Genomic DNA, 21,918 nt, shown 5'->3' on the forward strand with positions numbered 1-21,918 from the left:
TTTGCAGAACTTGCACAGCCTGTGACTCAAGCCCAGCTTCTTAGCATCTCTTGGGCTGCCATTCTGTCATTTATCTCCCAACCCAGCCAGTAGGCCTCCCCATCAAGAGATCGCCAGGTCCTTTAAGGCAGGGGCAGAATCATGCCCCCACCTACATCCCAACCCCTGGCCCACAGAGAGTTGAGGATTTAATTTACCAATTTAATTTGCCAATTCTCGGATGCCCTCCTCTCTCTAAAATTCAAGCAAGTTCTCAACCACTTTCCTTCCACTGACCTTCGCCAAAGCATTAGCAATGAATCTTGAATACACTGAAGCTCTGTTCTCCATGATTGGAAAACACTGCAAAAAGATAAATCCTCATAAAACCAACACAAGTAGTTCAAAGATTTAACCTGTTGCCAAATGTGCAAGTTAATCTATATATACATAGGTGTGTGCGTGTGTATGTGTATGTGTGTGTGTTGTCCAAGAAGCTTGTTTGAATTTTTTTTCCCTCTGAACTTCCATTGGTGAGCTAAGCTGACACCAGGAGATTAGAACTGTGGTAAGGCTTATGTTCTTGAGGTGGCCAGGGTCTGTGTGCCCATAACACAAAGGCTCATGTGCCTTCCCCAAAGACACCAACACACCACAAAGTACCCAGCCAGGCCAGCCCCACGATGCATAATGGGCAACCTGATTACAGTAAGAAAAATTTCACAGGAATATCAACTAAGACCCAGATACAAAAGTGATGTGAAGACATTTTTCCTATTGCAGAATATGTAGAGCATCTGTGTGTGTGTCCTCTCTATAGTACTCATTGATACTTTCCAAAATCTTTCCATTATTTTTGGTCAAAGTATCAGAACAATTCATGGAGACTTTCAAGACCAGGTCAAGAGCCGCAAATGAAATCCAAGTTTCCCAAGATCCATAGGGTATTAATCTAGAAATAACTTAGAGATATTCCAGTAGAAAAGTCCAGCCCCTTTCATTACACATGTAGAAACAGGCTCAAAGAGAAGAAGTGATAAACCAAGGATATATCCCGTGCTAGATGCAGAATAGATATTAAAACTCAGACCCCCTGCCTTCTGGACCAGCGTTTCTCAACTCAACTTATGGACATGTTGGGTTGGATACTTCTTTGTTGTGGGGGGTTGCTCTGTACAGTGTAGGATGTTTAGCAACATTTTGGCCTCTGCCCATTTTGGATGCCCATGGCAGATCCTCCGGCCCAGCTCTGGTCATGACAATCAAAAAATGTCTCCAGACATTGTCTGTGGTCTTTAGGAAGGAAAACTCACCCCTAATTGAAAAACTAGATATCTGAATGAACACTACAGCCTTTATGCTGTTGCTGTATATGATTTCTGGCTCTAACATTTACCTGGCTGTGTGATCTTGGCAAGTCACTCTATCTGTCTAAGCATCAGCTTCCTCATCTTTAAAGCAAAAGTAATTCCAACTTCATAAGCTCCTGAGATTAGTGAACACAAATGAAATTATATATGTAAATCCCTCAGTACAGTGTCAGGCACACAGAAGGCTAGTAGTAGCTACTTGTTTTGTTATTTTTATGAGAACTGGGAGTTTGCTAGCAGGGCCTGGCTGTCTGTACCCAGCTAGCTCCTTCTCCTTTCTGCAGTTGGCTGTAAATGCCACAGAACAATCATTTCATACTGCAGTGCGCTGTGACTGTGGCCTTCTCACATTGGGAGAAAAGGGCGAGTGCTTGCAAATCAGGCAGGGTTGTATTTGTTGTTCAGGAATACAAACTATGGGCTATTTGTTTGTTTTTGTCATGTCTTTAAGCTTCCTTATCTCCAGCTGCAGGATTCTGCAAAGTAAAATTCAATTAGTATTTATCATCCTTTTCCTAGCTGAGTAAGTCAACTGCTTTTATTGCTGTAACTCATAAAAAATGGAGACTTGCCAAAGACCTCTGAAGATTTCAAGCTTTGAGATGGAAAAGTCCTGAGTGTAAGAGGACAAGAGAAGTAATTTTTTTCCTAACAAAATAACCATGTTGCTGTTTGATCACAGATAATGTTCAGATATGAAGGTAAACAGAAACTTCAATTCTGGTTTCTTAAACTTTGGCTTCACCACAAAACCTGTATGTACAGAATCCCAATACTGTACAATAGATGAGAACTGAATGGCTTTGGCTGTTCAGGCTGCCCCTCTCTATTGATATTCCCATTTCAGAGACAGTGTCAATGGAAGCCACATGGGGAGCTTGGGTGTCTACGCTCACACAGGAGTCACGAGGGCCACCAGGGCGGTGTCAGAGGAGGCCTGGTAGAGAGTCGGGACTTTCACCATCACCTGGCTCTAACAAGGGCACTTCTACCACAGTGTCACTGGAGACCTTGTGGGAAACTGCTGTTTCCACCCCTTAGTAATGAGGGGCTGAGTAGAGGACCTGAACCACTAACTCCTCTGTCAGTAATGAAGAGGCACCACTTCCCCTGCCCCTTCTAAACTGGCATCAGAGAAAGCCAAGTGAAACAGGATGTGTAAATAAGATCCAGCATTTCTGAACAAAATACAAAAATGTCCAGGTTTCCATTAAAAAATCAGTCATCAAACCCAAAGCCAGGAATATCTCAAACTGAATATTAAAAAGACAGTCAGCAGATGCCAATGCTAGGATTTACAAAGATATTTAGAATTACCTGACATAGATTTTAAAGCAGCCATGATAAAAATGCTCCAATGATCAGTCATGAAATTGTATTAATCAAAAGAAAAATAGAAAGGCTTACTAAAGAAATAGAAAATAAAGAAAAAGAAAATAAAGAAATAGAAGATAAAAGAAGAACCAAATGGAAATTTCAGAGTTGGAAAAACGCAATCACCTAAAAAAGTTCAGTGGTTGGCTCAACAGTAGAATAGAGTTAACAGAGTTAACAATCAATGCACTGGAAGACAGAAAATTGAAATTATACTATATGAGCAACAAAGGGAAAACACGTAAAAAAAAAAAAAAAAAAAAAAAAACTAAATAAAACAAGAAGCAGAGCTTCTGGGACCTGTGGGATTATAACAAAAGTTGTAACATTTGTGTAATTGGAGTCCCAGGAAGAGACTGCCAGAAAGAGAGTAGGATTGAACAAACACTTGAAATAATAGCTGAAAGGCTGAAAACTTTCCAAATTTGGCAAGAGATGTGAACCTACAGATTAGAGAATCTGAGAAAACCCCAACCAGAATCCATGTCAAGACAACTCATAATTAAACTTCTGAAAACTAAAGACAAATAAAACACTATTGAAACAACCAGAATGCCACCTTACCTATAGTGGGAAAACAATTGGAAAGACAGAAACCATGGAGGCCAGAAGTAGGTGGCACATATTTTTCAATTGCTGAGAGAAAAGAACTGTCAACCAGAATCCTATGTTCAGCAAAAGTATTCTTCAGGAAAGAGGGGAAATCAAGACATTCTCAGGTGAAAGAAAACTAAAATAATTTGTCACTAGCAGATAGACCCTGAAAGAGTGGCTAAAATATTTCTGAACAAGAAGAAAACAATAGAAGAAGGAAACTTGGAATACAATGAAAGAAGAAAGAACACAAAAATGTGAGTAAATATGAATAGTCTTTCCTTTTCTTCTTGAATTTTCAAAATTATATTTGACAATTGAGGCAAAAATGATAACAACATCTGATGTGGCTCTAAATGTATATAAAAGAAATATTTAATGGGATGATAAAAGGACATAAAGGGAAACAAGTTTCTATATTTCACTCAAACTGATCAAATGATTACACCAGTTGACTGTGCTGATTTATGCATATATAATACCTAGAGCAACAACTATATATATACACACACACACACACAAAATGATACAAAAGCACCATAGATAAATCAAAACAGAGTTCTAAAAGACGCTCAAGTTTTGACAATAAGGAAGAAAAACAGAAATAAGAAACAGAAAGCAATGAGCCAAAATTAAATAGAAGACTTAAGCTCTAATGTATCAATAATTACATTAAATGTAAATGGTTTAAAGGCATCAATTAAAAGAAAGAGATTGGCAGAGTGGATTAAAAAACATGATCCAACTATATGCAGTCTACAAGAAATTTACTTCAAATATAATGATATAGGCAAGTTGAAAGTAAAAATATGGAAAATGATTTATCACACAAACATTAATCAAAGGAAAGTAGACGTGGCTATATCAGATAAAGCAAACTTCAGAGCAAAGAAAATTACCAGAGACAGGGAGTGGCCTTATATAATGATGAAAGAGACAATCTACTAAGAAGGCACAGCAATCCTAAATGTGTATGCACTGAGCAACAGAGTATTGAAATATGTGAAGCAGAACTGATAGAGCTGAAAGGAGAAATAGATAAATCCACAATTACAGTTGGAGATTTCAGCACCCCTCTCAAAACAATTGATAGAACAACTAGACAAAAATCAGCTAGGATATAAAAGAACTCAATGACACTATCAACCAACAGGACCTAATAGATACTTATAGGACAACAGTAAAACGCACATTATTTTAAAGTGCTCATGGAACATAAACCATGAAAAACCATATCCTGAGCCATAAAACAAACCTCAATAAATTAAAAAGAATTGAAATCATACAAAGTGTGTTCTCCTGCACAGTGCAATCAAAGAAGAAGTCAATAACAGAAAGATAACAGTAAAATCTTCAAAAACTTGGAAACTAAACAACACATTTGTGAATAACCCACTGGTCAAAGAGGAAGTCTCAATGTAAATTAAACATTGCACTGAACGATGAAAATACAACATAAAAAACTTATGGTTCAAAGCTAAAGCAGTGCCGAGAAGGAAATTTATAACACTAAATGCTTACATTAGAAAAGAGGAGATGTTTCAAATCAATAAACTAAATACCCACCTCAAAAACCTAGAAAAAGAAGAGCAAAATAAACGCAAACAAGCAGAATGAAGGAAATAATAAAGATAAGAACAAAACTCAATTAAATAAGGAGGGAATTCTTTGAAAAGATAAACAAGACTGACAAACCTTTAGCAAAACTGACCAAAAAAAGGGAGAAGGTTTACCAATATCATCAATGAACCAGAGTATATCCCTACAGATCTTACAGACATAAAAGTGATAATAAAAGGATACTACGAACAACTTTATATAATTACATTCAACAGTTGAGATGAAACAAATTCCTTAAAAAACACAAACTATGACAACTCACCCAATATGAGATAGATAATTTGAATAGCCCTATAATTATGAAGGAAATTGAATTTTCACTTTAAAAATTCCAAAAAGAAAAATGTCCAGACCCAGATAATAAGAACGAAGAATTCTACCAGATGTTAAAGAAGAATTAATACCAATTCTCCAAAATTTCTTCCAGAAAATAGAAGAGGGAACACTCCCCAATTCATTTTAATGAAGCTGATACATTTACCCTATACAAAACCAAATAATGACAGCATACACAAAAACTACAGACTAATATCCCACATGAATATATTAATTTTGAACAAAATATTAGAAAATAGAATTTGGCTGTATATACATACATACACACACACACACACACACACACACACACGTGTGTGTGTGTATATATATATGTATATATATCATAGATAGATAGATAGATAGATAGATAGATAGATAGATAGATAATCATGACCAAACAGTGTTTATTCAGGGAGGCAAAGCTGGTAAAATATTTGAAAATCAATCAGTGTAATCCACCAGCCTACTCAAGAAGAAAAAAAAAATCTCATAATCATATCAAAGGCTGCAGAAAACAGCATTTAACAAAACTCAACACTTTTTCATGATAAAAACTCTCAGACTCCCAGAAATAAAGGAGAACTGCTAAAACTTGATAAAAAGCATTTACAAAAAAATCCCTACAAATACATTATACTTACTGGTGAAAGAATGAATGCTTTCCCCTAAGATCAGGAATAGGGCAAAAACGTCCTCTCCCATCATTTGTATTCAATATAGTGCTGAAAGTTCTAGCCAGTGCAATAAGTCAAGAAATGTAAATAAAACCATACAGAACAGAAAGTAAGACAGGGTTGTATATGTAGAAAATCCCAAGGAATCTACAAAATATCATTTAGAACTAATAAGTGAGGTTATCAAGCCTACAGGATATAAGATAAATATTTTTTAAAACAAGTTTTATATATATATTTATATATTAGCAATGAACACATGGACACCAAAATTTAAAATACAATACCATTAACATTTACTAAAAAAAATGGAATACTTAGGTGTAAATCTAAAAAAATTTGTATAAGTCATGCATGTTAAAAACTATACAACACTGATGAAAGAAATCAAAGAAAATCAAAATATATGGAGCCACATGCCATCTTCATAGATTGGAAGATTAATCCTGGCAAAGATGCCAAGTTCTTTCAAAATTGATGAACAGGTTTGACTCAATTCCTATCAAAATCCCAGCATGATTTTTGTAGATATAGACAAGATTACTCTAAAATTTACATGGAAAGGCATGTAATTACTTTGCTAGGCAGCTGAAAGCAGATACCATAAAATGGGTTGGCTTTTAACAATGGGAATTCATTAGCTTACAAGTTTACAGTTTTGAGTCAGGAAACTGTCCAAGCCATCATTGAGGTGATGTTTCCTTCCCGAAGACTGGCTGTGGGCAACTCTTGACTCCTCTGTCACATGACAAGGCACATGACAGTGTCTGCTGGTCGCTCCCTTCTCTTCCAGGCTTTGTTGCTTTCAGCTTCTTGCTTCCCAGGCTTTCTCCATGTGTGCATTCATCCCATTTATAAAAGACTCCAGTAAAAGGATTAAGACCCACCCTGGCCACACCTTACCCGAAGAAACCTAATCAAAAAGTCTTACAGTAAGTTCACACCCACAGGAAAGGATTATCTTTAAGAACATGGTTTTCTAGAATACCTACAGTTTCAAGCCACCACAGAACTAGAATAGTGAAAATGATTTTTTTAAAAGAATAAATTGGGAGTACTCAGTCTACAGATTTCAAGTACTAAATAGTTACGGTAACCAAGACTGTGTGGCACTGGAGGAAGGATAGACATATAGATTAACAGAGCAGAAGAGAGAACCTAGGAGTAGAACCAGATATGCCCAACTGACTTTTGACAAAGGTGCAAAAAGCCATCCAATGGAGGAAAGATAACCTTTCAAACAAGTAGTTCTGGATCAACTGGACATCCATTAGCAAAAAAAATGAACCCCAACATCAGGAGTTAGCTTTAGTCCCTGCAGGATCAATATAAACAGCACAGATAAGACCTCCCTGAAGCCATAAAACAAACCCCACCCCACCCCACCCCCATCCTCATGCTGCTTGGGAGTAGGCCATAAGCTACTCAGTTATTTTCAACTTAAATAAATAAATATTTATTGAGAAACTCTAAGCTAGACTGTGGGCTAGGATATAAGGATAAACAAATCCACTCTGGTCCGAGGGGCAAACGACTGAATAGCCTTGAAAGTACAGCACTATCTGGAGCTGTACCCCAGAGCAATTTTTATGGTCTTGCAAGTAGAAATTGAGGTGAAAAAACATGTCAAAGGCAATAAAAGAAGTTGAAAGATTGGCCTAAGCATGTGATATAATATTGATTCATTCATTCATTCATTCATTCTGCAAACTCTCACTGAGCACCTACTCAGTGCTAGATGCTAGGGACACAAAATCAGTTCAAGCATAGCCCACTCAAGACCAGTGAGAAGGTAGGCTCATGAGCAGATAATTAAGTCTAGTGTGCAAGTGCTGTGGCAAAGGAGAGCATGGCATGTGGTGGGAGCCACGAGGGTACCACTCAGGAGAGGCAAATCGATTTCAAATGATGTCAGTGTAGGAGTACTGAGTGGGGTGGAGACCTGACTCTGCTACAGGCAGTGGAATTATAACGATCCTCTCACCCTTCCCTTGCTATCCAGCTGCATGTCTGGGCTGCATTTGGCTCAGGACCCTTTTAGCAAGTCAGGTTCAGATATATACAGTTATGTGTGATGGACTGGACAAGGGTAGTGGGGCAGGAGAGAAGGGGAGAATGGTCAGGGACAGTGGAAACCAGGTTGCAGGCAGAGATATCTGAGCTCTTGAGAGAGAGAGAGAGAAAAAAAAAAAAAAACTATAAATGAGAAAGAATTGAGATAGTAAAGGTCAGAATCAGCAACAGATACCTGAATGGAAGGTTGCCTACCATAGTGTACCTTGGGCCTGTGTTTGAACCCATCACTCACATCTAAAGTCCTACAGCACTCATAGATCTCTGGAAAGGAAGAACTAGATGGCAAAACGGAAAAAACTGTATCACTAGGAGTCAAACGCCTTTTCTATGAGAACTCCTGAGTAAGAGTGGGCCAGAAAAAGAGAAATTCCACTTTCTTTTAGTCTGGAGAGAAAGGTGATTAAGGAAGGTCAGTGTGGATCAGTGACCCACTACATGGACTGACCCAGGATATGTCAGCATCATGATGGACCAAGCTGGACAGCATTCAAGTAACAAATCCCCAGATGCAGGCAGTGATGGAGCACCAGGTGGCAAAGGCTGGGATAGAATATACCCCAAACGGTACAGGCAGCCCAGCAATACTGGGCTGCTGTGGGGCATTGAAAGTGAGAGACATCAGCATGGGAGACTTCAATGCAGACACAATAGGTGACAAGGAATGGTGGCCAAGAGGAAAGGCCAAGGAGCGTCAAGGTGGAGGAATGGCAGAGGGGCAGGACACAGCTAGGGACTCCCAGGGAGAGGTGCAAGAAAGGGAAAAGGCCAAGGACTGTTCTTTGTGCAGCAGACTTAGGGACAAAGAGTGCAAAGGTCTTGTCCTTAGGATCCCTGGCTTGGTGGGACTGGGTAGGGGCATTCACTTGTGTGCCTCCACTTTCCACATTTGTTTTTTTCATCCCTGCCCATCAAAATTTGCTATTAGCATCACTAGTGTGCAGAAAGAACTGCCACACTGGGCTTCACCTTCCCATTTAAAAAAATCATAAGAGTATTGTATTTTAATTAAGTCCATGGCCACCCAAGCCAAGCACTGCAAAGGATATCATTTACCATGGTGCTCAGCTGGAACTTAGATAAATAATAATAATTTTTAAAGTTTGTGTATCATGGTGAACTTGGCTTAATAGGCCCTCTCTCCAAACCTTTGAAAGGATGGCTCATAAAAAAGTAATTAGTTTATATAGACTGTCAAGGTTCATGGGGGACAGCTGGCCTTTGATGCCTCGTCTGTGATTACACGCAGCTACAAGATAATAAAATCGAGCTCTGAACTCAAGCCAAGGTATTCAGTGTTCTCATTCTAGATGCTTTGCCAAGCAGAATGAACTATAAATGCCAGGTTGTACTCCTGTTCCTTGATTTGGAATTTCAAACAAGTCTAAGGCATTTAGGACTTGCATTCATAGGCCCCAAAGTCCCTTTAAAGTAAAACCATTGACCTTACAAATTCATGTTCATAATTAATATTTGTGGTGAGCTCCAGTTCCAGGCCTGTTCAATATGGCCACTGTAGTGAGCCACAGAAATGACTTCTGCAGAAGGGATTTGAATCAGCATTAACTTGTCTAAGCTTGGATATTTAATGGTACAATTACTAACAGTTGGAGCTGGTTTTCAATCATCATTGATTTTAGTGTGATGATCACCAGTTATGGCCTGATAACTTCTTTATTAGAGAAGTTTTGGATTTACAGAACAGACATGCATAAAATACAGGACTCCCATCTACTTATTAACCCCTTGCATTGGTGTGGAACATTTGTTACAATTTATGATAGTGCATTTTAATAATTGTGCCATTAATTATAGTTCATAGTTTAACTTAGGGTTCACTGTTTATGTAGTGTAGTTCCATGGATTTTTTTTTTAATTTTTATTCTGCTACCATATATACAATATAACAGTTCCTCTTTTAATCACATTCAGATATATGGCTTTTTAAAAGAATTTCCTCTATATTTTCAAATTCTCAGTTAATTCTTCTCTATGCAGCCCCCTTATTTAAATTTACTTTGGCCTGTTTTACTTGTGTAGCTCAAATGATGCCCCCTGTCCCCAATACAGAAAACCCTATCAACTGATGGTTTTCATTCTACCTCTTTGAGTTTCCAGGGACAGAGGCATACTCAGTCATCTGACGAGTTAGGATGGTGCAGCAATGAGAATTTCATGGAAATTCAGGATCACCAGGACCCCAGGACCCCTCAGGAACTGAGGTTCTTATTGCCCTCAGAGGCCACTTGGACTCTTTCCCCTCCTGGCAAGTCTGCTCCTCTCTGGGACCAGCTGCCTACCCTTTTCTGCTCTTACTCAGTATACACAAGTGCAACTTACATATGTCTCGAAAGCTGCATCTGCAACCTCACCCCTTCCAACTTGGCCTCTTAGCATGCCAGCCTTCTAAAACAGGAAGTCATCTGGGTCCCATGATCTTCCCAAGCCAGATGGCAAGGCACAGGTTATGACTAGCCTATACACTGGCCACTTTGTGTCAGGTACCTACCTCAGCTCAAATCAGAGATGGGCAGGGTGTGTTGGGTCATGTGGCTTGGAATCTGGCTGCCAGGGGCAGTGAGTGAGCAAATACCATAAACATATTTGTACTACACTGTCAATAAGGTACACCATAAATTTGGATTTAAATTTTGGATAAAATTGGATTCCCTAATACACCATGATGTCCATGGAACTGATGGGTGTCTGAGTCTTCTGACTTATTTTACCTATAGAATAAAAAAAGTTTTGCTTGCTTCTGGTTCTATTTCCCCTAATTTATTGTATAAGGAGCCCTGACTTGGGAGTTCAAGGTTTGCGCACTGTCTTTCCCCAAGGCTAGACAGGGTCAGTGATGCTGATGTAGAGATCAACAAAGCTAAGAGGTTCCCTGGTGGCTGAGCCCATGATCCTGACCTCAGGAGCACTGTTCCAACTCCTGCTGAGCCCACTGGACCTGGGCTGGAGCAAAAGTAAATATTTGGCAAAAAAGAACAGTGATTAATGGGGTGCAGTAGAGAAAAATGCCTTCTAGAGAGTAGAATCACCCTCAGAATGGGAGAACCTGGCAATATTTCCTCAGCAGGGTATCAGCACTGACTGCTGTGTGCCTCTCATTCTTTCCCTTTGTGAATGGGGGCATTTTGTTGAGACTTTCCTGTCCCTGTTGTGTTTGTGGGAGAAGATAACATATTTTTTAGTTGATATATCTCTGGTCAAGAGGAGCTGCATCTGAGTAGCTCCATCCAGTCTTGATGAGCATCCCAAAATCTTGGGCTTTGAGTCAGATGCCATAATTAGATACGACTGGGATGGGAGTGAGCATATTTTGCTTGTGGAAGGGATGTGAACAGTTGTGCCCTAAGGGCAGGCTATGACTGAATGATTGCATAAATGGCCCCAACTTGCTGCCCCTCCATGCCTTGTGGTAACCCACCTCTACATCGACTCTGGGCTGCTTACAAAATGTTTGCACATTTTTGTTCTTTTTATTGCTTCTCTGCAGTCACCATGAGGACATGCCCAGGCTAGCCTGCTGACATGCTTGAGATAGCCTGCTGGAAAAATATGAGAAAGGCATGTAGGGAGCAGAGTCCACCTAGACCAGCTAACCTACAGCCTACCCACCAGTTGCCTAAGACACATAAACAAGCCCAGGTAGGGTCAGCTGAGCCTTCCTCAAATAAGCAGCGCTGCTTGAGTCAACAAATAGACTCATGAGGAATAATTAATGGCTGTATGCTCCTAAGTTTTAAGGTGGTTGTTACACAGCAATACTTAGCTGATACATATGGGTTGGAATTACAACTTCATCATCACTACTGTGTTCTGCACAAGTTATATAATCTGGCTTAGCTACAGTTTCTCCTTCTATAAAATAGGGATAATATAAATGCCTATTTCAGATGATTGTGGTCAAAATTAAGTAGTATGGTCTAGTATGTAGCAAACACCCAATTTTAAATATTAGCTACTTTTTGGTGCTGTTGTAAGATGATTTCTGTATGAGGATGTACAACCAAGGGAGCAAGTGTACAGCCCTTTCTCCACTTGCCCAACTGTGTGCTCTGGCATGGGACTGTGTCCCTCTGCAAGAAGGGGCACTTGTTTCTAATTTACACAATTACCCTATGGACTGTCAGCAGTATTGATCTTATTATTGACTTCATTTTTCAACTTTTATGTTGTTTTAGTATAGTCTCTTCATTAACGAAGAATCCCAGAAAAACTGAAGTTCAAGGTCTTCTCTCAAGCTATTTCTAGAGCCAGTGCTAAAGCTGTTTTAACCCAGGACTCCACACACCTACCCTGTGAGTGTGACTAATTCATCCTGGTTTTTCTGGGACTTCCATGGTTTTTGCACTGAAGGTCCCAGATCCCAGGAAACCCTTCAGTTTAAGGCAAACTAGGGCTATCCCTGTTTTAAAATGGAAAATGTTGCATCCTGGAAATCCCTGCAGTCCCAGGCAAACTAGAATGGTTTGCCTCCCTGAATCTCCTTTCCTCTTCAACCTTATCAATGCAGAACTCTCCCTTAAACATTTAGTCTGACCTAGAGTAGGACCTAGCCAGAGTCCTCCCACTGAAAAGGTCCAGTAGTCTGCATCTGGGTCACTGCTGGGTGGCAGCGACAGTCCCTGCCAGCCCCATCCCTGGCCTCATAAAGGCAGCTGGCCTCCCTTACCACCTGTCAGATCATGAAGCCCAGCACCTGCTGTGCGTATTGATCTGGACCTTCACTCTCTTCTTTCTCCTTGGCTGACTACTGCCTGCTCTTGTCGTCCTTCCCATCCCCCGGAGAAGCATCCCCTTTAGCTTCTCTTGAACCTTCCCGCCCTCAGCACCTGCTGTGCCCACTCAGCAGCAGGCAGAGCTTGGTGTGACTACACTCACAGGCTCTCCAGCTGATCCCAAAGAACCCCCACTAGTCAGGCTCCCCTGAATTCCCATCCGGAGAGATGGGTTCAGAAAGAACTGGACCTCTAGGAATAAGCTTAGAATTCAATAGAAGAGAAGTGAACAGTGAAATATTTCAGATGAGACAGACCATCCTAAAGCTACCAAGGCTGAGCTGGCACACAGAACAAATACACATGGCCTTCAACATCAGGGAAGCGAAAACAAAAAGCCAAATGGCAAGGGGCACAGAGACAGCTTCAGAGATAATGAAAGCTAGTTATTAGTGGGGAAGGAACAGATAATTAATGGGAAGAAAGATTTAGAAGTAAGGAAGTATTTGTTACAGCAGAAAGACATATGTCAGGGCAACAGAGGGCCTGGGAAGCCCCTTATTCTCCCTTCAGCAGAGCATCTCCACCCTAGAAAGGGGCCATCCACCTGCTCCATGGCAAAGAAAAGTTTTGTTCTTTTCTCAGCAAGGCAAGGGCTTTGTGCCCCAGACTCTTGGGGCCCAGCGGTTATATGAATGTTCCCTATCCACCCCAGCAGAGCTGAGATCTGCTTCCTAAAGTGTCAACCAACAGTAGATAGGAGAAAGAAGTAAAAAAATGAGAAAGGGAAAAATTAGAATGAATTTAGTACCCCTGGTGGAATGGCCAAGAGAAGACCCCAACTATGGCCCCCACCCCATAGCAATTACCATCCAGGATGGAAGCTGCAAGCTGGCAGAAAAAAGAGAACCAAGGAAGAGAGCCAAATGTATACTTTAATTCCAGTGTGGCAAATGCATCATGGTTTCCAGGCTGCCTGGCAGATCCTTCCAGCACCAATAAAATCAGGCCAATGGGCATGGCCCAAAAAGCTTGGCTGCTCCTGTAGACCTGCAAATGGACTCTTTTTAGTCATCCTCCCCAGGCACCATACACATCAACTTAGCCAGGTCTTGTGGCCTATTTACTGATTGCTGTCCCCTCAAGCCTCAATTTTTTCCAGCTTTAAAGACACTCCTTATTGCTCTTATGAGTTCTGAAACCACACCCTACCTACAACTGGAAACCCCTTAGATCAGACCACTGCAATGAGGGTGAAGAATTCATCACAGCTATGAAGGGCTGAAGCCTGAGGATATGGAATCTAGTGCTCCTTTACAAGCAGCAAACAGGTGTGGTGATGCGAGCCCAGTTCTTACTTCCTTTGTCTAATCTGAACCCCACCATCTGCTCTAAAATTGGGCAGTCACAGCTCATATCATCAAAAATATTTAACAAGGAAATCTCAATCTGTCACTGAAAGAAGAACACGCCTGGTTTTCCCCCACTATCTCTGAATTAAACCACAAAAATAAAATCTTGACTCATATGTTTGTATAAGAAAGGCATTTTAAACAAAATTGATCATTGCAGTGTTATGTTAACAACTGAAAAATATTGTAAGCAATCTAAATATCCACCCAAAGGGAACTGATTTAAAAAAAATATGGTATATGATGAGGATGATGAATAATTATGCTGGCACTTAAGTAACTTCTTGAAAAAGTTTTAATCAGCTTGGAAAACGTCTGTAATAAGTGAAAACACAAAGGCACAGAACCAAATATACTATGATCTCAATTAATAAAATACATGTATCTATATATGAATAGAGTCTAGCAGTGTCTTGGGAGTGTGGGTGAATTTTACTTTATACTTTGTAGTGATTTTCGCATGTACTAGAATGAATAGATGCTGATCCAAATCTTCCTGCTTCCTGCTCATTCTTGACTCCAATACTGTGAGGCCCGATGCTGTAGCTCAGACTCCAGAGGAGGTCAGAACGCAAGTCTCTGCAGGGATAGCTGTGCACCGGCCTCTGGCTGAGGCCAGGTGGATGCTCAGATTGCTGGGTGGGACACTGGGGACACTCTGCCTTCTGGCCCTCAGCACCGACCCCCTAAACAAACCAACCGGGAAAGCAAAGGCACATCTCCTGTGAGCCTAACACATATGACTCGTCTTCTCTTAGGAGGAGAGCTCCGAGAGCCTTTGGACAGGACAGATGAGGACAGCTGGATCCAGTACTGGTGGTCTTGAGGAATCTGGATGGTGGAGTGAGGCCCACATGCGGTTACACCACGGTGTCCCATGCAGTACAGTCACATGCCTCTTTCATGGCTTATGCCATTGCTATACCTAAACACTTATTTACTCGATATCTTTATTTAAATTGCTGTTCTAGTTTGCTAATGCTGCAGAATGCAAAACACCAGAGATGGATAGGCTTTTATAAAATGGGGGTTTATTTCACTACACAGTTACAGTCTTAAGGCCACAAAGCATCCAAGGTAGCACCCCAGCAATCGGGTACCTTCACCAGAGGATGGCCAATGGCGTCCGGAAAACCTCTGCTAGCTAGGAAGGCAGCTGGCATCTGCTCCAAAGCTCCGGCCTCACAACGGCTTTCTCCCAGGACGTTCCTCTCTAACAAGCTTGCTTCTCTTCAAAACATCGCTCCCAGCTGCACTCAGTTCCCTCTCTTTGAGTCAGCACATTTATATAGCTCCACCGATCAAGGCCCGCCCCGAATGGGCAGGGCCATGCCTCCATGGGAACATCTCATCAGAATTAGCACCTACAGCTGGGTGGGGCACATTCCAAGCAAATCTAACCAGCACCAAAAACATCTGCCCCACAAGACCACAAAGATAATGGCATTTGGGGGACACAATACACTCAAACTGGCACAATTGCGATGTTTTAAAAAAAACTCAAATGAATTTATTTAAAAAGATAACGACTGAAAGTAAAAACCCAACGATACTTGCCTCAAATAGAAAGCAACCTAAATAAAATGCAACAGAATGCTATTAAAATTCTAGCTTGATGATGTTTCCCACAGAAGGCTCTGAGACAGAGCCCATTCCTGCTTTGTCAAGAAGAGCGATTAGCAAGTGTTTGAGGGTTGTTGAAGACATCTTGAACCTCCCAAACTACACTTTTCTCCTTGACATAATCAGAAAGATTGAAAAATAACTTAAAAGGAATGACTTAGCATAGGATTCAGCATTATTTAACACTACATCTGGGTACCATGTAAACCTTCTACTGCCAATGAGATCTGTCTCATACACTGTACAGTTAACAGAGGAGAAATAATGCAGGGTTTGGAGTCTGAGGGGCTATTAAGAGTTGAGTAATAGGACTGATCTACCATCAGCCAAGCAATCTTGAACAGTCTACTTAATTTCTCTAAATCTCAATTTCCTTATTTGTACAACAGAATCATAATAGCTGACCTATCCATTCACAGAGGTGGTGTGAGCTCGGATGTGATTTTGTATGTGTGTGTGCATACGTGTGCATGTTTATAATGAAAGGGCACATGGCTTGTAATAGTCTGAAAGAATATCTTAAAACTCATAGACCATTCCACAAGGATAAACTACATAAAGAATGTAAGGAATTTAGTCCCCAAACTACTCAAAACTAATGATAATAATTAATGATTTATAGAGTGCTGTACAATTTACAAACCACTTTCACCTATGTTATTTAACTGATCATCCCCAAACTATTACATAATTAAACAATCTAGGTTATGTGGTTTGATGGTACAAGTGAGCATTTACATCAAACCTTTAGGACAAACTCCAAACTTCCTTTTATCCTTTCTTTGACATCATTACCATAGACTATAATTACATTACTGTAATCAATGTCAAATGAACAAAACACTTGTAAATTATTGAGATAAGAATTGCATTTACTATCACTATTACCTTTGCAATACAGCTATGATGTATTGGGCATCTACTGGCTGCCAGATGTGGCTGTAGGTACTTTGATGAGTATCTTATATAACCCACGTTAACCCTAGAGGAAAGTACTATGATTACCCTGATTTTGAATATAAGGAAACTGTCCCGTAGAGGAGTTAAGCAACTCATCTGAGATCACACAGCTAATAAAAGGGCTGAGCTCAAAGCATATGACGGTTCATAACTCTCATTCCCCTCTCACCATAAGCCATCACGGCTATGCTAAGCCCTCTGGGAGGGTCTCTACCATCAGATATCTACTGAGTATGAGACATGAATAAGGCCCATGGGCAGATCCAAAAACAAAGATGCAGACCCTGAGTGGACAGGGAGGACAAACCTATTCAATCATGGAGGGAAGGGCATCCCATGCTGCATCTAACCCTGTAACCAGCTAATCAAACCAGGCCAAATCATGTCCCAGGCAATTTTCTGGGCAGCCTTCAGAGAGTCACCCAGCCTGAGAAGTCAGCCAATTATGCCTGATCATTCTCTGCAGCCCTGTCCTTATAAAAGTCCAGACTGGCCCAGTGTAGACAAATGAGCAGTTCTATTATCTCTGAAAAGCAATCTAATTCTCTTCAAATTTAAGTCTCCACAGTTTCCTAACAGGCCTCAGTGGGGTTTATGTGGAAATTAGTAAGTTCATGGTGTGCCCAGCTTGCTTTCATTATCTTTTTGTGTTTTTTTGCCATGCAGTGGACAGGATTTTCATTATCATTCAAGGATTTTCCCATATCTGATAATCTAAGGTCATGTCTGCAGGGCTCAGACAATGGGTTGAGAATTGAATCAAGTCTAATGGACTTGACTGGAGGCCGAGGGAGGTTTCAATGACTCAGAGTCAGCACCTTTTCTAGTCAGGTGGGGCAGAGACCAAAAGACAATTTCACAGGGAAAGGGAATTCTGAGCAATTGGTGAAAAGCCCTGGGCTCCAGTCCCAGAAGCCAGTGCTGGCCTGCTCTGGGATGCTGGGCAAATTGCTTAGCCTCTCGGTGAATTATTTCAGCTATGAAATGGGTAGGGAGGAGGGTCTGGAAAAGAAAATTCAAGTTTATGAAACTTTGACTACATCCTGAATCCATGCAGAATGACTCATAACCATTCTTTCAATTTATTCAAAACAACAACCCTGGGCCACTTATATTCTTTTACAGATGATGGTAGTGAAGCTACTCTAATCAGCTACTCCATATATCGTCACTACGTCATACCATTAGAAAGAGTTGTACGGGGACCTGGGAATGTGGGAAGGGACTTTGTGAGGTGGATGGGAGTCCAAACAGATGCAACTTTTCTGGAAATTAATTAAGCATGTTTCAGAAACTTTAAAATATTCATGTCCTTTGACTAATTGATCCAATCCTGGAAATCCATCTGAAAGACAGAATCTTACATTTGAAGGTTTTATATTGCAAAATGATTGGAAATAGACCAATTGCCCATCAATAAGAGAATGATAAAGTATAGGACATTAGGTGGAAAATCATTAGCCTTTTAATCAGTTGCAGAGAAACATTTACTAAAACAGAATATATTTATTAGTATAGTAGAAAAAGTAAGTTATAGTATTAAATATGAGGTATAAGCCCAATTTAAAAAAAAAAAGGAATAGAAAAATGACTGGAAGGAAATGCACTAAAATGTTAGTGGCTCCTTCTAGGGGTAGGAAAATACATATGTTGTACTGTCTTCTTTGTGCTTTGCTATATTTTTCACATTTTCTATAATAAACACTTTTTGTCACAATCATAAGACGGGTAATGAAAGCTATTTTTATCCCTGAATTTTGTATTTATGCACAAAATGCAATCATGATTTTTATTTAAATGTAAGCTATTTGAGATCAGATTTGATTTCTAATGATATTTAGCAGAATCTATGTGCAAGAAATTTCTTCTAGAAAAGTTTTAAAAGGAAGGAAAAAGAAGCAAAAGAAACAAAACAGAGCAAAAATGATTTGGATGGAACTTAGAGCTCAACTCATAGGCTGAACTGGAAATAAAAGCCATTGGGGAAGGGGAAAAAAAACTGTCACACAACACAAGAGCAGATGATAAGGGGATGGGCGGGGGGAATAAAACCTTCAGTTGACTTCTAGAAGTGATGGAGCTGGCAGATATGAATTTTTCAATTTTATGAGAATGATAGGGATCTGAAATAAATCTTCAGAATTTTCTTTTTAAGATAAATGTTTTAAAATAAACACCTGCAGCATGGATGGATGGCTGGTACCCGTGTCCTGCCTTAGAGCTGATCATAAATAACACTGAGAAAAATAGCCTTGACCAACCTAAAAAGCACCTTTATTTTTTACTCTTAAGAGGCTAGAAGATTATATTTTGATGTATTAAACTAGGTTTTTTTTTTTAATACCATTGCAAATACCAGAAGGAATATAGAAATTGTTTTTGGATAGAAATAATGACTTGGAGCTTGGCTTGGAAGCCAATTTAGCTCTCACCAAACCTGTGGACACATCCAGTGGTCAAAATACAAAAATTCAAGTTTAAGTGCATTTTCTAAATCTACGATCTAAGGAAATCCTTTGGTGAATTTTCAGGTTAAACAATTAATTGCTCTTCAGCCCTACAATCAAAGAAGTTAAATAATCTTATGTAAATCCAAATTTTCAAATATCAGATTTGCCTGAAAAAAAAATTTTCCATTCTGGTCTGTACATTAAAGAGCTTATAACTTTACCATAGAACAGCTCATTCAACTACTTCAGTTTCCTTTTTCACTCTTGGATGAGAACAGGCTACATTAGAGGCAGAGATAATGAATAATCTGACACATCCTCATCTTTTAAAGTGTTAGCCTCTCCAACAGAAATGACTTAATGGCATTTGTTTACTTCCATTTAATTCATCACTGATTTTCCCTAAATTGCAATTTACAGAGGGGTCACACATACAATAGTAGGTGAATCAGAGGGCCCTTGAACAAAGGCTGTGAGTGAAGAAGCTGAAGGAAACTGTGAGCCCACACTCAATCTAAAGTGGAATACTCCACGTAGCTCTGCTGCATTTCAGATCCGATTCCATCCAGATCAACCAGAATCCTGATTTTTAGGCCAAATCTCCCAATGTGCTAAATGTTGACTCTATTTTAATCACCTATGTGTACCAAGCCAAACATTTCCATGACCCAAACATTTTTGCTAGTAATTGTTTAAAAATCTTATTTCCAAAGTGATGCTAAGGATTGTTGATTAAACCCAGAACCATATTAAATAATCCAAAGAACGGAGGGATTGGAGTGTTCCTAGGCTGGCAAAAAGGGTTTAGGGAAAGTGCCTCATCTTTTGTGGAAAAGACAGCATAGTATTGACATATCTATCCAAGGGCAGTTTGGTTGAGCTGGGATCTCAGTGAGTGGTAAGAGGATGTATGGAAACACTCCAACTTTAAACACCATGGGGAGTCATAGTTAGACACCTTTGGTGGTTATCAGTCTGCTCAAAAGATAAAACTTTCTTCTGAGAGCTGAGAGTATCTCCCCCACGCTCTGTAAGAATGCTTATGGGTATATCTTCACATAATGCTGAATTCACCCATTTAACCCACCCCCTTGCTCCTTACTTTATAATGGTATGTAATGAAAAAAGGGCCTTCACAGAGCTTATCTCTTTGAAGTGCAAAAGAGCTATTTTTTTTTTCCTGCCCAAGTAGCTCATAATACAGCAGACAACCTGTCAGAAAAAATAGACTTCACCATGGTGAAAACCTCAGCCTGGCACCCATCTATCATAAAGCAATCTTCTAGAAATCTGGAAAACCTTCATTAAATTTCCTGTCTTTCTCCTGACAGTTATCAAATGTTAACAAGATTACTCATGATGCAAGCATCTTTAGAAATTCCTGGTCCAATCCCTCCTTACCCTTCCATCAACAATCCCCTTCTCTTTGCCACAATACACGGAAACACACAACATATTCTTCGTGCAGCCCTCCTGGGACCTGGCCCTTCCAGGAGGTCAGAGGAGGAAGAAGTGGTACTCTTTGTAAGTAAAATAAAATGTTATGGTATTGGGTGTTGCCAGGAGGGACCCCTCTCGGAGAAAGAATTTTCCAAAAGACAAAAACAATTTTTGTCCTGCAGGATCTTTTTGAGACAATGGAATAATGGAATGCACCTTATAGAAATGCAATTAAGCAATACCCAATGATAACCCAGTTTTGGTCCAAAAGAGATAGTTTATCAGAATGGAAAAGCATACCACACTGATCAACATATATCTGCTCCACACTTTGTAAGACCCTCATATGTAATAAGGAACTTTAACATCAACTAGTCATTGTAACCCCCCACGTGGAAATTCCCCAAATGCCATTACAAGCACTTGTGAACAGATGGCTGATGAGACTCTGATTCCAACTTCCCTGGTGTGAGTTCTCCCTGCTCCAGCATTTTCTTCTTCATGAAACTGAAGCTTTGATTTTGCTGGTGACTTGTTACTTTTGACAACTTTATGACAGAAAGAAGGCTCTCCAGCCACATACTTCTAAGGGCACAATGGCCTTGCCTTTTGATTCCTCCTCCAAAAGCAACACTACTTATAAGCTCAAGAGCAGCGCCCTGTCCTACACTTGGCCAATTTTTCTTGGCCTCCCCCCTCTACCACTTTCCCTTATCTCTTGCTAACCCACCAAGCTACATGCCTCCCAACAGTCCCTGGGCAGTAGGAACAGTGGGTCACAAACTTTCTCATATCTTACATATGAGTCATCTTTCTAGGGAGAAATCCCCCTAAGAACTTTACCAGTCCACCTTCTCCAACTCCAGGGACTATTTCAGCAATTTACTATCTCTCAGAAGAGGAAGAATTAGGGTCTTGCATTGGATGCTACAGCAAGGAGAAAAAATATAAGGGGATACAGAGTCCACCCCAAGGTAAGAAGAGGCATGCGGATTTACCATCACAAGTCAATTTATAAGATGTGCAGGGTAGCAACAATAGCTATAAAGCCCTAGTCTGGGCTTCGTGGAGGTTTCCCGGCATGTCTCCAAAGCAAGCCAAGCTCAACCATACTAAGCTGCCATCTTACCTGCAAAAGGGACTGGTGCATCTTTATCCAGGGCTACAAGGGGTGGGTCCAAAATGACTGTGTCATTATTCTCAGTGATGACTCCATGATATGAGGTCTCAATCCATGGCTTGTGCTTGTTGACTAGAAAATAGTGGAAAACAAACAAACAAAAACGTTGACTTTAAGATCA

At 40.1% G+C, this 21,918-nt stretch overlaps 1 protein-coding gene across 1 annotated transcript in view; it reads right to left on the minus strand.

Annotated features, from left to right (window-relative positions):
• Window positions 1-21,918, minus strand: part of CLSTN2 (calsyntenin 2) — a 379,221-nt gene that overhangs the window by 357,140 nt on the left and 163 nt on the right. The window contains exon 2 of the mRNA XM_037825098.1: window positions 21,747-21,869. Coding sequence (XP_037681026.1) covers window positions 21,747-21,869 — 123 coding nt within the window. The remainder of the gene's footprint in view (window positions 1-21,746; window positions 21,870-21,918) is intronic.

This window comes from Choloepus didactylus, chromosome 1 (genome assembly GCF_015220235.1).
Source record: "Choloepus didactylus isolate mChoDid1 chromosome 1, mChoDid1.pri, whole genome shotgun sequence".
Lineage (NCBI taxonomy): Eukaryota > Metazoa > Chordata > Mammalia > Pilosa > Megalonychidae > Choloepus > Choloepus didactylus.